Below are 19,753 nucleotides of genomic sequence, written 5' to 3' on the forward strand. Positions count from 1 at the left end.
TGTCTGGAATATAAGAGTGATAAAATGCCCCAAAATGTGATGTTTTATAGGAAAAGCTAAAGAACTTTTTTGTTAGAATCGTTCCATTTTGCATTAGAAGAATTCTAAATGAATTTAAAGAGAAGAACCTCTAAGAAGAGCTGCATACTGGCAATACAGTAAACACAGACCTAATACTGGGTATCTTTACATTCAACCAATGCATGTAACTAAACTTGCATTTAAACTAGTGCATCCTTACAGAAAGTTCTTTTGACAAACAAGCATATCCAATGGAACTGCTTCCTTGAAATTTTTCCTAATACACAGTGCTTGTGTTTTCAGTTCTTTCTCTTCCACAAAACTCAAAGCTTCTTAGATTTGTGAATGCAAGCTGGCAGTACATAAAATAATGATACATTAATTCTATTTCTTTTTTGCAGGGGCAAGGAAATATCATTACTCTTCCAAACATAGTTGCCAACAACTTTTTGCTGTTGTTTTTTTTTTTCCCCCAAGAATTCAGAAGCAGCTACAATATATGGAATGAATAAAGTCATCTAGCTAACTGCTGCTTGTCTTGCTTCACAGCGTCTGCTCTGAACAGTTTTTCTTGTATTCCAACAGCTGACCTTTACAAAGAAAGCAGACAAACAACATTTCTATGCGATTTCTGCAAATACTTATGTGTTTTGATGATTTTGCCCTGTAACTGAGTATGAGGAAGTTGCAAAAAAAACAGTGAAGGAAACAGTAATTCATTACTTTTCTATGTTACATGTTAATACTCACATTTCACTGCTCTTGAGTAAACTTTGTCAGTAGATTTACAGTTTTTTAGGGAACTTGATGCTATGATGTAACACCCTGATATAAGATGGTGACTAAATGACTCTTGGAGCTACAATGGTAACTGCATAACTTGCAGGTTATTTGATAATTTCAGGTCCTGTTCATCAGGTAATAGAAGAGGCAGAGTTCTAATTAATGCTGTGGTTCCAACAAGAAATTACTCAAAAGCTCCTTAATGTTCTTTCTCCTGAATATATCTGACTGTATTTTAACCTTTCTATCTGAATAATAAAAGCTACTTGTATAATGCTATGTAATGGTAGAACTGTGGATATCATATATATATGTCCTCCTATTAACAAGTTTTAATTCAAGATTTATTTATTTTTTTTAATTCAGAGACAACTTACAATATGTTCTGGTATTAAAATCACACTGCACACCTAAGGCCTACATTCTCACTGGCACTGACAGAGGACAGAGACGAGATGTCGGAGTATAATGACAGAGCTCTGTGCTTTAGTAATATTTGTTGAGAACGTCAGCCTCTGCAAAAGTGCCTTCCATAACTATTAAATATTCTTGATTTAATTAATGAATGAACAGAAGGCAAGCAACTTGAGTTTACTGTGATGGCTTATGTATGTTTACATCTCATCAATGAAATAAATCATATTTAAGAGAAACTACTATTTTATATCAGTAAAATGAGTAAGATGTTATTTACTTCCCAGTATTTGTAACTGGTATCTCTGAGTCTGAAAGGTAACTTCAGTTTTACAACATAAAACTCAAATGGTAGTCTGTCATCCAATCAAAAGCACTTCACATTTTAAGACAGGTTAGAAGTGTTTAAGAATGTTTCTGATCTTTTCAAAACTTCTTTTTCTAAATACAATTCCATTCGTATCTTACTTGCAAATGTTTATTTTTCATTTCTACATTATAGTGTTGTGCCTGGCATTTAGGAGGAAGTTTTTCACCCAGAGGGTGGTGACATGCTGGAACAGGTTGCCCAAGGAGGTTGTGGATGCCCCATCCCTGGAGCCACTCAAGGCCAGGCTGGATGTGGCTCTGGGCAGCCTGGTCTAGTGGTTGGCAAACCTGCACATAGCAGGGAGGTTGAAACTAGATGATCATTATGGTCCTTTTCAACCCAGGCCATTCTATGATTCTATGATTACAGAAAGCCTCACCTGTCTGTAACTTCCAAGCATTTGATGATGCTTTTATATAGAGTACTTAGACTGAGTGAAATTGAAGTAAAGAAAAAAACACCTTATAATTCATTGTGCTACTGATTTCTTCTTTTGGAGAACATCTGATGGTGACTAAAAAAGTATTAAATGAGTGACAAAAACATAAGCAAAATTAAGATAATTATCCTTTTAAAAAATGTGAGTGAAAGAAACATACCTTTGTTATTTCCAAGGCCGTAATCAAACCCTTGTCCATTACTACAGCTCGTCCCCTTACTGAAAACTTGCATTGAAAATGGACTTGGAGGAGGAGTCTGAACGTTCTGATCTAGAAGAATTTGCTCTGCAAAAAAAACCCCATATCACTTTAGAATTAGATCTTTTCAGATTTTACACTGGAAAGATGAGTCACAAAGGAGATTTTTTTCTTTTACTTCAGAGAGCACTCTTTCATTCTACTCAATTTTTCTCAGAAAGAAAAGGACATCTTTCTTCCCTAGAGCTCAAGCTCTAAAAATGAAAAGATTGAGGAGTTAATATAATTCTGGTTTTACATTTGACAGAGTTGTTGCAACTTTTGTTGTCATGTGACACTCAGGAATAGGCTTGAGAACTTATTTTCAGTAATATCACACCATTTGATTATTTATTTATTCTTTGGACAACAGCTGTTAAATTCCTTTTTGAATTTAGCTTGAAGAAACTAACTCCTTAAGCGAGCTGAAACAAATCAACCTCATAGGAAATTACACCAAACTTACAATTTATAGAAGAACAAGTATTCTCAGTGAGAAATATTTAATGAAATCATGCTAATGAAGATTCATATTCATTTTTACTAGAAATTTGAAAAGTACGAAGCACTAGACAGCAGTATTTAATTTCAGGCTCCCCATTCAAACACAGATTAAAATGAATTCAGCAGAAGCCAAGACAGTCTGGGCACTACAGAGCACACATCTATGGAGAAGTTGAGAGATCTAGGCTTGTTTATTCTTGAAAAGCAAAAGCTAAGGGGAGATCTTACTGCTCCCTTCAATTACATATCTGGAAGAGTCAGAGAAGATGAAGCCTGACTTTTTTGGAAGGCTTAAGTGACAGGACAAGGGATAACAAATGTTGCAATGTGTATAACTGTATTATGATTTTTTTTCCCACTGTGAAGGTGGGTAAATACTGAAACAGGTTACCCAGAGAGGTTGGAACTATTTTAAATATTTTGACTTTTGCTAGACAATGGCCTGAGCAGCAACTTGTTCTAGCTGACTCTTCACCGTGAGTGAGGTTGGTCTAGATGATCTTCTCCTGAAGTGCAAATAATGTCAGATCACTCCTGTTGCATCTTTAGAGGGAACAATAGGTAAGTCATGATCTTGTACCTCAGAACTGTCAGATGGGTTAGTCTATCTATTAAATTGTTAAGGAATTAACAATTTCAGGATGCATCAGAGTATTCACAGAAAGCATTTGAGGTAAAAGAAACATTTTAGATAAGTAATAAAGATCAGTCATGCTTGGAGTATGATCAATAAGAAGCATGATCAAAATAAAACTACAAATATGCAATAGCAAACTTTGGGTACTGAGTGGCACATGACAGCAACCTTTTACTTATGTTACTTTCATTATTTCTAGTTCTTACTCAGTCTGAACATGAATTTATCAGGACAGAAATTCTGCATTTTAAGAAAATGTAATAATTCAGCTAACTAGAATAATTAGAAATGTGATGCTAATTTAAAATTCAGTGTCTAAAAAAAACTGTAATGGTTTTTTAATGGAATACAATGTAGCAGAATTAAAACCAAAAAGGACATAAACAATTCTTTCTGCTCTTCTTGTCATATAGACAAAAAAAAAAAAGATGAAAGTCTGAAAGAAGTACACAAGTACTTATTTGAAAATCATCCCTATAGATAAAAGGAAGGATAGAATTATGACCCATAACTGGTACAGAAGAAAATATGGGGGAATACCTTCCCTGTTATTTAAAAAAAAAAACAGATCAAGAATGGTTGTAAACAAATTTGAAATTTAGCAGCAAAGTAATTCAGAGGAAAAAAATATTAATTTGTTACACCTTCTTAAAACTCAGTTTCCTCTTTATTTATTTGTCCTATTTAGATTTCTTGTAATTTTTTTCTAAGTTAATTAGAAAACAAAACAACTTGCCATCTTCATGTCGGAGGTACTGGTTTCCACCTCTGTCTCTAGCTAACGACCACGCCTCGCCTTCATCGCTTTCACAGAACTCTACCATGCTGTTCTTATCCATTTGCACCCATGTACCTTCTGAATTAGTCACCTGTTGTACACATAAAAAAGCACAACATACAGACTTTGCAGATTATTCGGTAGTACAATTCAGCAACTTAATTCAGAACCTGAAAAGTACGTGCATTCCAATCTTTGTAGTATAACAAAAACTTTTTAAAAGTTTCTTAAATTAAGGCCACAGGCTGAGGCAGACTGAAGAACCAAAACCATTCATGGCACATTCACAGTTAGGAATATTTCCAATAATATTAAACCCACTTATGTTTGGAAAAAGCAACACCAACGCCACTTTAGAACACTCAAACAAGCCTAAGTAAAAACTTGAAGGAGATATTAAAGGTATGCCTTCTTATGAGTTGGCTGCAACAACAGAATTGTAAGAGTGAGTTATATATAAAGCATTTGCGTACATACTAATTTTGTTCCTGACACTGTATTTAGGAAATAGCATGACACACTTCATCCTTAAGCCCTTCTTAACCATAAAACATCACAATTGGAAAACCGTGAACAGTAACAATAGTTCAGAAACTGAACAAATGAGTCAAAACAGTAGCAGAGAAACTTGTTAATTGGTTAGGTCCTAGAAAAAATTTTGTTTTTCAGTGAAACAAAATTCTTTCAAAGCATATGACAAAAACATGAAACAGAAACATCATTTTGTAAGGAATAGCGCAACAAATATACAAGAAAGCATATGAAACCACTTTACAACTTCAACATTATTTCAGTGAACATACATCAAAGACAAAAATCAGAATTACATTAGTATTTAAAATGTAAACCAAGTTCAGAAGGTAGTATTTGTCATAAAGATTGGAAAAGCAAACCTGTACAGGAGCAGATTCTTTTGTTGAGTTTACTAGTTATATATTGGTATCTATGAAGACATGAACTGAAGCTACAAGGATCCATACCTCGCCCACTGCTTTGACTTTGTTTCCCAGAACTAACATTCCAATTGGGATACCTCTAAGGTTAGGGCAGCTTCTGATGTTGTGACCTGATGGGCCAGTCTTCACTACCTTGTACACTCCAGGACCACCTCGAAGTAATGACATATCTTGTTCTTGCATCACTGCTTCCTGTGGGCAGTGTGAATTCAGATCTTTGAAAAAATCACCAGTACTAGATCTAGACTCCTGAGAAATTAAAAAACAAAAAACAGAAGAGAATAAAATCCATCACTAATACTTTATATAAGAAATACTTATTTCAAGAATGAAATAATTAAATTCCAAACCAAGAAGAGATATTAGTTACATTGCTAATTTTAGCATGCAATAATAAACTGAACTACTAACAAATCATCAATTGAAAAGACACCCTGTTACTCCTGAAACAAAAGTGGCTTAAATGCACACATGCTATTTAAAAGGGAATTAGACACTATAAATATTTATCCTATAACTTTAACTAAAACTTGCTTCATACTGACATTTACTAGGATGTACATTCATTCCTCCTACTGTATTTGTGAAATAATATAGCAAAAAACCATGAGCCATATAAAAGGACATTAAATAGAATCTCTTTCCAATGATGAGCTTCTTTTTTGGCTTTAGTATTATAACACATTGCTACTTTAGGTTGAAGGTAAAATGAAGACAAAGAATAATAGAAACATCATAAATTCTTATAAAAAGTAGTGCATATTTATTATTTGTACTCAGACAATAAAAAGGCTTGCAATTTATTTCACCTAGTACCAATTATAGATTAAAAATCCACTCAAATTCAAACTGAGAAAATATTTTGTGTTTCCTATTTATAAAAATTGATAGTTACTAAAAATAGGAGAAATACAGATTTTCTGTCAGTCATAGATAAATTAAATGCCTAAGAGGTCTACTATACTATTATACTGGAAAATCTGAAGGATTAGGGTAACATCAGAAGAAAGGAAGCGAGAAGTAGGAACAAGCTCTATTATGCTTAAAATACAAATCATATATGCTTTGAAAAGAAGATCTGAAAGTTATGAACCTAAATAAAGCCCTACTGGAGGAAGCCAGTGGTTCACTTAGTCCATATGTCTTCAGTCATAGTAACACAAAATGCTATTCAAAAGTAGCACACAAGCCATTACCATTGGGCCATCTTTTATATACCAGCATTTCTGAAGCCTGCTCTAAAAGTAGTGTCTCCTATTTTAATATGTTGGCCTATGACATCATAAGCTAATGTTGGTGGTATGATAATAGAGGCTGAAGCTTCCTGCCAATTCATTCATTGATGCTTTGCAGAATGCTTTTGTATACCAAACGGTGGATGTAACCACAGTGAGGCAGCGGGTGGTGCATTTCGGCAATGGCAGCAGTGATGTGAAAGGCAAGACACGTTTTGAATGGCCAAGTACCGCTGTCACATCACCAAATGGAGAGTGCCCATGCAAATCAGCTACTGAGGTTATTTTGTAGTTGAGAATTTGCTGTACCAGATAATGTTGTGCTTTTTGTATCTGTTCTAGTTTCCATGGAAATAAATAGGAGGCATTACTTTGGGAGCAACATACGTAAAAACTTTTTAATATGGATGTTAGAGGGCATAATCCTATTACATTTATTGTCTGTTTATGAATCTGATTCCTACAGATTTAATTTCTTCTGAATTTGCTAATACTTTCTGCCTCCACAATCTCCTGCTACACCTCCCGCTGCATAGAATACTTCTAAAAATCAGTTTTAAACTGAAATTCTAGTTATATTATTTCTCACTTTTTAAAAAATTTTACATTATTTCCTGTAATCTCTAATTAACATATTTTCACATTTTTTTATTGAAGTCTGTGTATTATGTCCAGAGTTATTAATCAGCCTTTCCAAGAAACCTTTATAGAAAATGAACTTTCAAAGCTTTCAAGCTGAAGCTGGTCCAAACAGAAAAACAAACAAAAAATGCATGCTATCCAAAGATAGTTTTAACACTCTCTAGATATTTATGTAACAGTAAAAAACTGCTTTTCTGAGGAAGAAAATCCAGTAAATAACACATTTTTATATCTCTAAACCAGTAGCACTTTGAGTATCATTTTCTTTACAAGGTTCATGTGAAAGTTTAATATGAAAACAACACTGATCTCAAAATCACTACAAGGTTGTATAGATTTAGACAAGCACATAAGTAGATAGTTTAAACTGTTTAACTGTATGTAATATAATGCATTCCTACAATTCCATAATTTTAAGATTAAAAATGGTTTATGTATTAAATTTTTGCAGTCTTGCTCATATGAATGTAAACGTACTTGAGACTGCAACTTAAAGCATATTTTAATAACATGAACACGAGAATGAATGTCTATTATGTTATTAGGCCATCTTTCTGAATTTCTAATTTTGTTTGTTATTAAAAGAGAATTCAACTTATAAGTCAATGACAACTTAGCTCAACTCAGCTATCTACTCTAGTATTTTTATTTTACCATTGTAAAAGAAGAGATACAGACACAGCATTGTAAGTCAACCTTTCATTTGCTGTAAAAATAATTCATGGTAAAACAAACTTCAAGGAATATTTAATGTAAACTTGATTTATGAGGCAAAAAAAAAAAAAAAGATTCAATGTGACTGTTCCTGTCACTTAACTCACCTTAGAGGGTAAAGCTTTGGAAGTCCATGAAAAAAAGTCCAAATCCCTTACTCCTTGGCTAGCATTAAAGACATTCTGAGCAACAAAGTTTTAAAAAAAAGACATATATCAAGAAGAAAATGGGAACAAAGAAACATCGGAGGAAGAAGTTAGAAGCACTGTAATGCAAACTTTCTGCACAAGTAATTTTACTGGTAGAATACTTCTCAAAAGGGAAAGCTTTGTTTTTCTGATTAAGTCACCTGAATCCATTGCCCCCCTTGGCAAATTATCTATTGAACAAAAACCATTAAGTATGTCAAAAGCTCTACATGGATGGAGTGTGTCATGCCATTTACTGTAACTAAGAGCCAGACATTTCTTATGAAGCTTGAGACTTGCATAGATAAATCCCACACTTCTGTTACGATGAAACAGTAGTTTGTTCTATCACAAACCACAGTTTTATAGCAAGACAGTCTGCTGTTCTGAAAGAATTTCCATTATATCAGAACTACTGCACAAGGACTTTTGTCACCAATTCAGAACTCAGATGCACAAGAGCTAAGATCAATCTTTTGGAGAGAAACTCAACTCATTTGTACAAAAGATTTTGCTATCATGCAGATAAAAATTGCACTCTGTACTGAAAGCAAAAATTTCAGTGTTTTAAGGAGAACAATCACTAAGATCTCATCTGTTTTATAAAATATACAGTACATTTACTGCTTTATAATGGAAAATCATCAAAATGGAGATACCAGAGAGAGTTCACTAATTTTATAAGCAACGAACCATATTACAGAAACATGCACTGCTGCACTGTGTATTTTTTGCCTACACAGAACAGCTAGGACAGCACTTAATAGCCATTAGGAAACACAATGCGACATCTTTTCTCCATAAAAATGTCCATAAAGCTGTTTCTATGCATTTCAAAGAAATTGTCACCGTTGCTATGGAATGAAAGAATTTATATAGGCAGTAGTATCAAGAATCAGTATGGCAGGAACCAGTTAGCAAAGCCACCATTTAATCTGTACAAACTGATTTATCAAAACCTTACTTTCTATCTCCAGCTTTACAGGGGAACCAACTAAAATCCCTGGACAGATTCATATTAAAATTTAACAATAATTAAAGAAAAGGAAATTAATCACTGTAAGCAGAAATGGGCAAGTACAAAAAACATTTTGCATGCTTTGTCATATTCATTGAAAAAAAAAACACACCAACTTGTCAAAAATAAATAAATTTACTTCTATAATGAGATGGATTATCTAGCTATGTGTTGTTTGCAAAAATAATGTTTACATCATATTTTAATAAAGACAATAATTCATAACTGACAAAAATGGAGAAATTATCAAACACAATAATTCTGTTAGAAAGTATTACCTCCTCCTGACATTGAAAGTGGTACACAAGTAAAAGATGCTTTGGGGAATCAGGGGAGGCAGGGAGGTGTTAGACAGGAAGATCAGAGAGTAGAGGCGTACCCATTTCACATACATCTACAACAATTATGAAAGGCTCTATTTGCCTAATGATAGTTAGCTTCATAGACATCTAATGTAGCTTAGCAGACTGATGATTTTACTTTGCTGTATGTTTCGCATTTTGTGATGGACTTCTACTGTTGAAACAAACATGGATAATCCATACCCTGGATGATGAAGTATCATTTCAGTAATCTCTGTTGACATGCTATAAAGCTATATGTGAAAAACACACAGAAGAAACCAACAGCAGTGAACTGGGGCTGTGCTGGCTCATCAACACAAGAAGATTAAGTCAGATCCTCTCCTATGCTCTTGGAACATTAGAGCTTTCTGGCTTCCTGGCTTTTAGCATGTCATAATCAATATATGTGGTACGTAGTTGAGAAATAACTTTTAATTCAGAATAAACTACTACATGCAAGATTTTATATTTAGTTCTTAAGCTATAATTGGTAGATTTCAGCTTATTTTATCCTTCTCTTCCAAAAATTAAAAATAATTTCAGGAATCGTTCCTGGAAAAACTTCATATCTTTTTTTCTAATAAAGTTCACATTTCAGGAATCATAAAATTGAATTTAAATTACTTCACCACTGAAAATTAGCAAATGTTAAAACATTTAAAATCTCGGTACTATTTTTCAAAGCTGTCTTATCTTAAATAATCACCTAGATTTTTTACCCAGCATACCCTCACTCTCCAATTGATTCCCATCATGCCTAAAATGATGATAGGAATCTGTTGTGAATGTCCTTCAGTGTTTTCATGGAAACATGGAGGCTCTGCAATCATGGAGGGTCTGCAATCACACAAGATAACCTACACACTGATTTTGGTTCTCTCTTTAACTATAGTAATCACTGGAAATGCAGTTTCTCAGTTCTGTTAGTCTATAGCGGTTGGGGAATGTAACAATAAAATTGAGCAGCAGAATAAAGAATTCCCTATAATTATACATTTGATATTTAAAATGAAGTAACAAAAATATTCAGAGTACAATATATATCTTTTTAAAATTCCAGAGTTTAACCAAAATATTACTTTGTATGACTTCCCATAGAACAAAACTGTTTTTCATTAGTTTGCATTGCTTTATGCTCTACCTTCTTGAATGCAGAAAGAACAGTTAACTGATTCTGACAGAACAGAAGGAAAATTAAGTACCAGGACCTTAACAAGACAATCCAAAATCACCGTATATGAAGGTGGATTAGATGTTGCAATTTGAGATCAATGTCTATTTAGTTGCTCCTCATGAAAGGAGAAGAGCAAATATAGGAAAAGATCAGTCTACCAAACTTTTCTTAAGAAACGTAAATGGCCAAAACTAAGAATCTCTACATTCTCATGATCATTAATTCTTTAAATATAATACCTTTAATCACAATATATAGTGTACTGAAAAGATCTAAGATACTCAGTACTTGTTTTATCTTAAGATAAACAGTTAACGCCTATTAAAAAAAAAAAGCAAATACAATATACATGCAAAAAAGAGGAAGTCAACACTGCAGAAAAAATATTTTTCCTTTGTTCACTGTTGAATTAATGCAGTGATAAAATTGAGCTATTACTGCTTTCTTTATAAAAAAATCTTAAATATATTTTACGAGATACACTGAGAAATTTTACACACCTAACTTAGTATTACAAAAAACTTACATGTTTAAATTAACATAGTGCTGTAATCAGAGTAGCAAACTATACATGAGTTGAATAAAAATTGTTTAGTAAAAACAGTGTGGGAGTTATTTGAACAGGGAATATTATGTCTAATTCAGCCACTTGATTTTCCATACGTATTTTTAGGCACATAAGACTTGAAGTGTTTTCCTCTTCTAGAGCCAAAGCTGTTAAATCTGCTGCAGATCTTAGAAATTGTATTTATATTTATAACTGTATTTATACATATATAAACTGTATTTTATATATATATATATTTATAACGTGTATTTATATATATAACTGTATATATTACTGATTTTTATTTTTACTTTTTTACTACGTCCTGTTCATAATGCTATTCAGTTACCCAATTAAACAGAAAAGGATGTGTAGACAGAAATTATTTCACATTTTCATAAACAGAACTTCTAACATTTCTTAATGCATCTTTTGCCACATGGGTCATTCAACTCTACAAGACTGCATTTAGCAGATCTGACAACTGAAAAATACAGATGGATGTAGAGAAAAGGCAAACAACAAACACCTAAATTTGAGTATTCTCATCTCACTGATTACCTCAAGAGACTTTATTTTAAGGCTTTTTATTGAGAAAGCAGTATTGCTTCACTCGATCAAGATTTGGCAGGAAAGAGTTTAAAACTGACTTACAAAAATCAGGAGCTTAAAAAAGTTTACAAAATTTCATCATATGGTGTACTTCCTAATAATATACTTGCATGCACTAAAAAATCTAAGATATTTAAAAGCCATGGAACCTTGATGTTTGTTTTGTCATTGTTAAGAAAGAAAAAAATACAATTTCCTTTCCTTTTATAATTACTAAACAAGCACACAAATTTTCATGCTTAAATATGGTCATTATAAAAGTAGATCATTTGTCCTTCCAAGGATAGTAATAATAATAAAAATGAGAGAGATGCAAATAAACCTTCCATTCCTAAGTAGTTCAAAACATTTGTTAATATAACGATCATCTTAAAGTAGTAGTTACTTCTCTGTAAGTTTTGCTGTGTTCACCACTGGCTCCTTACTGATCAGAAGCCAAAAAGCATGCAACTTTTACCTTTTGCTATTGAGGATGTAATAGAACTGGATAGTTGAAAGAAAATTAGTAATATCTATCAGATCTTAAGAGTTCAAATGGAATCAAAACTATTTTGCAGAACTCTTTAATAAGAAAAAAAAGAAGTATAATATTCTATCTGAACTTTAAAGAAGCATTCACATAGTAAACTCTATGATGTGCTATCTTTCACATTTCATTGCATCTTGTCTACTTATTTAACCAAAATTTGATGTTATCAGAACTGGATATTCTGGGTTATATATAAATTGCTAAGTCATTTATTTTAAGTTTGTCTGAGAGAGCTAAATTTTCCTCTAGAAATGCATGTGTACTAAAACCATTTGAAACTGACAAACTACTAAGTCAGTAAGTTAGGAAGCTAGGAAGCTAGGCACTTCCATGACTACTGAGCTCAATAACATTCCCCATAGCAAATAAATAAAAAGCATTGGTAATAGAAAAAAATTCTGAAAAATATATAATGTGCATCCAGGCTTACAAATTTACTGAAGGTGATTACTTTGTCATGGGTGAATTCATTTTTATTATGGGTGAACTGCTGTATGAAAAACACTAACATCTGACAAGTGCACTAGAGAAATTGATACTCAATAGAAAACTAAATTCAAAATTCAAGGAAGATTTTAAACAAAACTTATTTTTCCCATGTGCTCATATATTCTATAACAAGCTAGAAAAATGACTGTTGTCACTTGTTCAAGAGACTGATGGCTGAGTACGGAAATAATTTGCTTCCCGAACGCAGTATTAAAGTAGTTCCCAAAATAAAAATGCAATTGAATACACTCTCCAAATAAAAAGATGTCAACAAAAAAATTTTAGACAAGAAGGTGAGCAGGAAGATCTAGTCACATCATGTAATGTTGTCAGAACATGGACTATAGCCTTTGGGGATTTATGAACTGCCAGATTTAGCTACTTGCAAGCAGTCCAGCTTCACTGGAACTGAGGATGTATCAGTTCCTATATTACAGGAAAACAAACGGTGAAAGCACTGGCTGCAAGTTTTTAAAGTAGTTGAGTATTTGCTAACTGTCTGAAGCTGCAAAAAGCAACTCACTCATATAAGAAGGCAAATCCAATTTAAATAGCTGCATTAGCAATTAGAACTGGTTCTCACATCTCTGAAGAAATCAAGTTACTGCTCCATTTGAAGAATGCACAATAACAGGTGATCCAGAAGACCTGTACTTTCAGAATTTTTGGTGAGAAACAACATTGGTTTTGCTTATGTATGTATTTTTTAAAAACTATATCTTGTTGCCAGAAAAGTTGTAACCATATTTGAACTGTAGTGATTGTGTTCACTATTAAAGTTATTCAGATAAATTACGCTTTGCTTGCTTTTATTATAAATCCTACTTCTTAGTGAGCCTTATGTTCTGATTCTTTGATTAACTAATAATCTATCACTCAAGGATTCAAACAAAATTTATGAAAAATATCAATGAAAAATAATAAAGATGAAAGAATGTGACATTTTTTTAATAAAACTGAAACAACAGCATCAACTGTAGGCTGGAAGCCTCTGCAGAAATCATCACATTATTGGGCCACTTTACGGACAATGAAGTGTTGCACTGAAAGCACCTGGTGCATAATCTAACGATTACACATTTTAAGACTACTGCAGCGGTCTTTCCACTTTCACATATCCTTTAAGATAAGAGTTCAACATAAAAAGCCTTGCACATTTCTACACTCCACCCTCATTACATAACAGCCCTCAAAAATGGAAACACATGTAAGACAGTATTTAGTAATTAAAATATTCTTTTACCTCAGGACTCACTTGCAGCCTTAATTAAAGAAAGTCTTGTAATGAGGATAGAGTGTACTTTGGATATTTTTCAAAGGCACCTTTTACTTACGTCAACAGGTACCAGAAGGCTCTTGCCAAGATGCTGGTTAAAAGAAAGACACCAGGCTTCAGTGTAACCATTCATGTTAGGAACATACTTCTTTATTGTCTCATCATTCAGCCTCAGCCAAACACCATCATCATTGTGGATCTATGGGAAACAAGCAACAAAAACGAGCCATGCCCTCCTGTAACTATTCTGTGGCTAAGGATTAACAGATATTAGACAAACAGCAATAGCAAAGAAGTAATTATCTTCACTGTATTGACAGAATATAAAAAGAGGCAGATAGGAATATTGAGCAAATCTGAATTTCAAAGTAATGAGAGTCATATATTTCCAGAAGGCAAGGTGCAAAGATAAATTTAAAATCAGACAATGCAACAATAAGATTTGCTTTGAGAGAAAAGAGCAAAGAAAGCCAGGCCTTTTTAAGCTTACTGTTCCCCACTTTCCACTTTTTTACTGGTGAATTAACTTAGTAAATTGCAAAAATATTCCTTGCATATGAAGTTACACAGGAAGTTATACATGCAGAGTAGTCTAATACAATACTGATCTTGTGAAAGTGTAAATGAAGAATATAATGAAAATTATACCTATATCTTTGAATTTTTATGTAGAGCTGAAATAGTAGGTCATGAACAACTAAATACTTAGATATTACTGGGAGATGAACTCCAGGAATTTTGTTTCCTGGTATCACAATGACTGTTAAACAGATTTTCAAGTAAGTAAATAAAAAGAAAATGACAGTTCAAAAAAAATTAAATTGGTGAATATTTAGATTTTTGCAATTTATACTCTTATGTACTCAAGTTGTACCTGTCAACATCTAGACATGAAAAACAACAACATTATTTGCATAGATTAAGTTTACATCTTAGCCCAATTTTCAATAGAAATTTCTTATTAATTACCTCGTCAATGAAAGTGATGGATCCATTGACTTTCACTATGCCTATCTGCTCACTCTGAAGGGAAGGGTGGCTACGGATACGAAGCCCTGCACTGTCCTTGGCCACAAATTTGCGAACCTAAGAGAAGCAATGGAAGACAGTAAGGAAGAAAAAATTGGAACAGAGATCTCAGAGTAAAAAGAAATAGGTTTAACAGATTCTGAAATGCTAGTGACAAGATGGCAGAGTTACAGTTTGTTGCTAGTTTCCCATGGCTGCTGTGCATGATTTCACACTTTTTTTCTTTTTCAAACTATAACAAAACAAAACAACTTTTTGAAAATAGGTCAAGAAACAAATTGACTCAATCACTGAGAGAGTTGTTACATCAGACAATGGTAAGTACAAGCTTCTGATTCTTTTTACTGCTCACCTACAATTTATGCATTCACGTGAGTTCCAAAGGACAGGCTTTCGTCTTAACAGTGTTTCCATTAACTGACTAACCGAAGATTACCTACTCTTATTTGCCACTACCATAACATTGGTTAGCCTTTTGGCAAACATATGGATACTTGCCTTAGTAAATAGCTTAAATAGCTTTTTGTAAACAGCAAAAGAGCAGTCATTTCTACTTATTTCTGAAGCAGTTTTTGAATAATTTCTTTCTTATTCACATGAAAGTTAGATGAGACACTATGTTATTAGTTTGATTTACTACAGCCCACAAAATCTCCCAGATATTTGCGCTTTTTTTTTTTTTTTTTTTTGGCTTTCAAGCATATATCAGGTAATTCACCCAAAGAAGAACAAACGACAAAATCAGAAACCAAAAAGATGGCTTAAGAAATGCGTGTATGTGTCTGCATTGTGCAAAATCCTCCTTTGAAGGCTATTTTCAAACTCAACATTGAGAAGCTTATTAACCGAAGTACAAACTCAATCTTTAAATTGGCATAAAGCACAGAATGGCAAGGAATCAACCCAGAAAAAAAAAAAGGTAATACTCAAGTGCATAAATTGCTTTTTTTGCTCTAAAGAAACATTTAAGAAATTGTATATACTAAAAGAGTTATTGTTATTATCACTACTTATTTTAAACAAAAATAATGTAAATGTTTTTGCATAGTTTAGAGAAAAAGAGTCTGAGTGGTCACCTCACCGGGAAGCAAAGAGACAGGTGTAGGTCTCATCTCACTGGCAACTGATGACATAACATGTTTGAACAGCAGAGAGCTGTGCCAGGGGAGGTATCATTAGGAAAAACTTTAATGTGAGGATGGTCGAACACTGGAGCAGGCTTCCTGGAGAAATGGTTGATTTCCTCACACCTGTCAGTGTTCAAGAGGCATTTGGACTATGCCCTTAGTACTATGCTTTAATTTCTGGATAGCCCTGAAGGGATCGGGCATTGGACTTGAAGATCTCTGTAGGTGTCATTTTCAATAAAATTAGATTATGCTATTCCATTCCTTGTAAAAATAGAACATTGCTTATGATGTGGAATACTGAAACCCGAAAAAACAAAAAACATAAAACCATGACATTTCTCGACATAGAGAAACCTATAAACAAAGCCTTGCAAATTAGGGGAACCTAATTTTCACACTATTACCCCTAAATGTATCATCAGAAAATTATATAATGGACTAGCTAGAGCTTTCATTAAAAGTTTTTTTTTAGAAGAAGGAAAATTCACACACAGGTTTTGGACACAAAAAGGCCCAGAAAGAGCATTTTTTGCCCTTGAAGCAGTTGCTATTTAATAGAAAAATTCAAACTGTAACTGCAAGCACAGGGATCACATCTGTGGATAGGCAACACAGCAAAAGCAGAAAAGTTATCTTATGCTTATTTCGTACAAGAACAACCAACTTAATTGTATGAGTCTTGTTTCTGATACAGCACTTCTCTGCTTGGAATATTTCCCTACAGCATAACAGCTCAGTAACTTACTAGTGAAACACTGCCCAAGACACTTCTTCCACAGAGCATGCACTAAGTGGGCTCTGACCAAAGGCGATTAATGCAGAAAGGCGCAGCAACTAGGGACCTTGAGTTAGCTGAACATGACCTAGCAGTGTGCCCAGGTGGCCAAGAAGGCCGATGGCATCCTGGCTTGTATCAGAAATGTTGTGGTGAGCAGGACTAGGGAAAGTCATCCTGCTCCTGTACTTGGCACTGGTGAAGCCTCACCTCACATACTGTGTTCAGTTTCGGGCACCTCAGTACAGAAGGGACATTGAGGTGTTGGAGCAGGTACAAAGAAGGGCAACAAGGCTTGTGAAGGGCTTGGAGAATATGTCCTACAAGGAGAGACTGAAGGAACTGGGGCTGTTCAGTCTGGGAAAGAGGAGGCTGAGGGAGACGTTATTGCTCTTTTCCAATACCTGAAAGGTGATTGCAGTGAGAGCAGGGTTGGTCTCTTCTCACAGGTGACAGGTGAAAGGACAAGGAGAAATGGCCTGAAGTTGTGCCAGGGGAGGTTTAGGTTGGATATCAGGAAACACTTCTTTACACAATGGATTGTTAAGCATTGAAATAGGCTCCTCCGTGAGGTGGTTGAGTCACCATCCCTGAATGTGTTTAAAAGCCATCTGGATGTGGTGTTCACAGACATGATTTAGCGAAGGGTTCTTTGAGTTAGGTCAGTTAGGTTAGTATGGTCAGGTTGCAGTTGGACTTGACAATTTTTAAGGTCTTTCATGATTCTGTGATTCTGTCATTCTATGACACACACCTTTTAAAATTCACAGCACTTTGCAAAGAGCTACAAAGAGTCTCACTTTATTACTGAGATTTCTTATTTGGTGAATTTGAGAAGAAGTACTTGCAGCAAAGGAATATGTGTTGTACAGAATTAACAACCTTTATAAAGTGCTAAACAACACTCCTGCTCAAAGTTTTTTTTTTTTTTTTTCTCTCTCCGAGTCATGCTAGTTTCTTTTTCAGTAATTTAAGGACAGTAGAAGCCATTAAAATTCATCATAATCTAATCATATTGTTAATGGTCTTGCCCTTTCCAATTCAACTAAACAAGAACTACCCAGAATTACACAACAGACAGTTTTTCAAGCAGTTTGTAGAATGGGATTTTCTACAAATCAATTAATCTAAATTTCACAGCCTATAAGAAGACTTACTGTTCATACACTCCAGACTCAACACAGACCACTACGATAACCTCCTTTACTAGTTTTGATGGATAGGAAAGTCAGATTCTCATCTTACTTCAATTAACAAAGAAAGAAGAAATCAGTACAAATTTGTAGTATGGTGTACATTTTACACTTGAGATTCAATTAGGCCTGGTTTCAAAACTGGAATTCTCCACTGCTTCAATGAAGACACTTCATTGTTTCTCTCTGAGAACAGATTACTACTGAGAATATACTGACACTGCTGACTGATTACAATTATCTGAAATCTAGGTCTGGGAAAAAGAAGCTTTTTGTGTCTAAGTAACCCACCTTTCTCAGTGAAATGGAATTCAGTATATTGGAACATTTCTGGTATACATATTTAATCTGCATTCTTGTATTCAGAAGCATGGAGCACAGCGCAATATTATATTTATGAATTATTTGTAATACTACTGTTTATATATAGAGAGATATTCCACCCTGGTTTATTATGCAATTACGATGCAGAAGAAAAAGAATATAAAATTTAAAGACTGAAAAATCTAACATACTTCTGCAACACCAGTGAATCCTAGGGTAGACAAAAGCTGAACAGACACAGGGCAGAAAAACAGCTCCTCTTTCAAAGAGGCTGCAAATTGGATAAGAACAAAGAGTACCAATGCAGGGAGATGAATAAACATGAACTACTGCCTTTCAACATCAGCAGCCTAACTTTTTATTTGTTTTTAACTGTCATGACTACCATTACTTAGAGAAAAGTAGTTGTCATATATAAACCAGTCATCTCAAATGCCACTGTAAAAATTGAAAAGAAAGGAAGACTGTAAATAGCATATGGCTCAGGTGGAAATACCATACCGTTCTGTGAGATGAACCTCACCCAACAAGAAGTTTTAATTAAGATAATGATCGACTAAGACAATAAACAACAAAATTACTAGAAACTCATGAGGCGCTATTCCTAAGGATGAGAAGGGAAATAGCCTAGAGATACCTTTTGAAAAAAGCAATGAGGAATAAAACATTTTGTGGAAAATAAAAGTAACTGTATTATTTTTATTTTAAAGTGGCAGTGCAGGAAAAAGAATCTCTTTAGTGGCCAAAGTGGACAAAATGATGCATTCACAGACTGGAGCTGCATGAAAAAAGTACTGTCATTAGAATACTCAGAAAGCTGGAAAAAATCAAGATGCACTAGAGATCAATGAAGGACTCTTTTTGTAATTAAATACTTCTAAGCAGAGGAGAAGAACCCACTTTTGCTCTTCTAGTAACACAAGGAAGGGTAAATTCATGTCATTTCAGTATTTTGTATCTTTTGATATAAGTTTATTCAAGCGTCTTGCTCAAAGTCTCTTTCTGAGCATCAAAGAGGAAGTGGAGAATATTTCCCTTATCTGGCACTTTCCCAGCAGTGCAACATCATCTTTAAGCTTTCCTCTGTTCTTTGTGTCTACTTTAGTCCTTCGGGGTAGAACAATAAGGTGGAATTGTAAAGTCAAACGCTACAGAAAGGATAACATCTTTTTAAAAAGACATTCTGATAAAGGGAGACAATAATAAATAAATTAATTTACAATTTTTACGTTGAATAACAAAAGAACCTTAGCAGAAAACAACCTTTGTAAAACCCTTTTTACACCTTGTATCTTAGCACAATATCAAATCTAGTCTAAAATGCAGTCTGTAGTTTTCATAATGGTTGCACAATATTTGTTTGACAAACCAAGAGAAGAGCACTCTCCATATTG

General features: G+C 33.9%; 1 protein-coding gene across 1 annotated transcript in view; it reads right to left on the reverse strand.

The window, feature by feature from the left end:
* Positions 1-19,753, reverse strand: part of MYCBP2 (MYC binding protein 2) — a gene marked incomplete at both ends in the record, with an annotated part of 201,920 nt that overhangs the window by 48,634 nt on the left and 133,533 nt on the right. Inside the window, 6 exons of the mRNA XM_079534526.1 lie at positions 2,188-2,313; positions 4,143-4,275; positions 5,165-5,389; positions 7,839-7,913; positions 13,967-14,107; positions 14,878-14,994. Coding sequence (XP_079390652.1) covers positions 2,188-2,313; positions 4,143-4,275; positions 5,165-5,389; positions 7,839-7,913; positions 13,967-14,107; positions 14,878-14,994 — 817 coding nt within the window. The remainder of the gene's footprint in view (positions 1-2,187; positions 2,314-4,142; positions 4,276-5,164; positions 5,390-7,838; positions 7,914-13,966; positions 14,108-14,877; positions 14,995-19,753) is intronic.

The sequence above is a fragment of the Tetrao urogallus genome (assembly GCF_951394365.1).
Source record: "Tetrao urogallus genome assembly, chromosome: 1".
Taxonomy (NCBI): Eukaryota; Metazoa; Chordata; class Aves; order Galliformes; family Phasianidae; genus Tetrao; species Tetrao urogallus.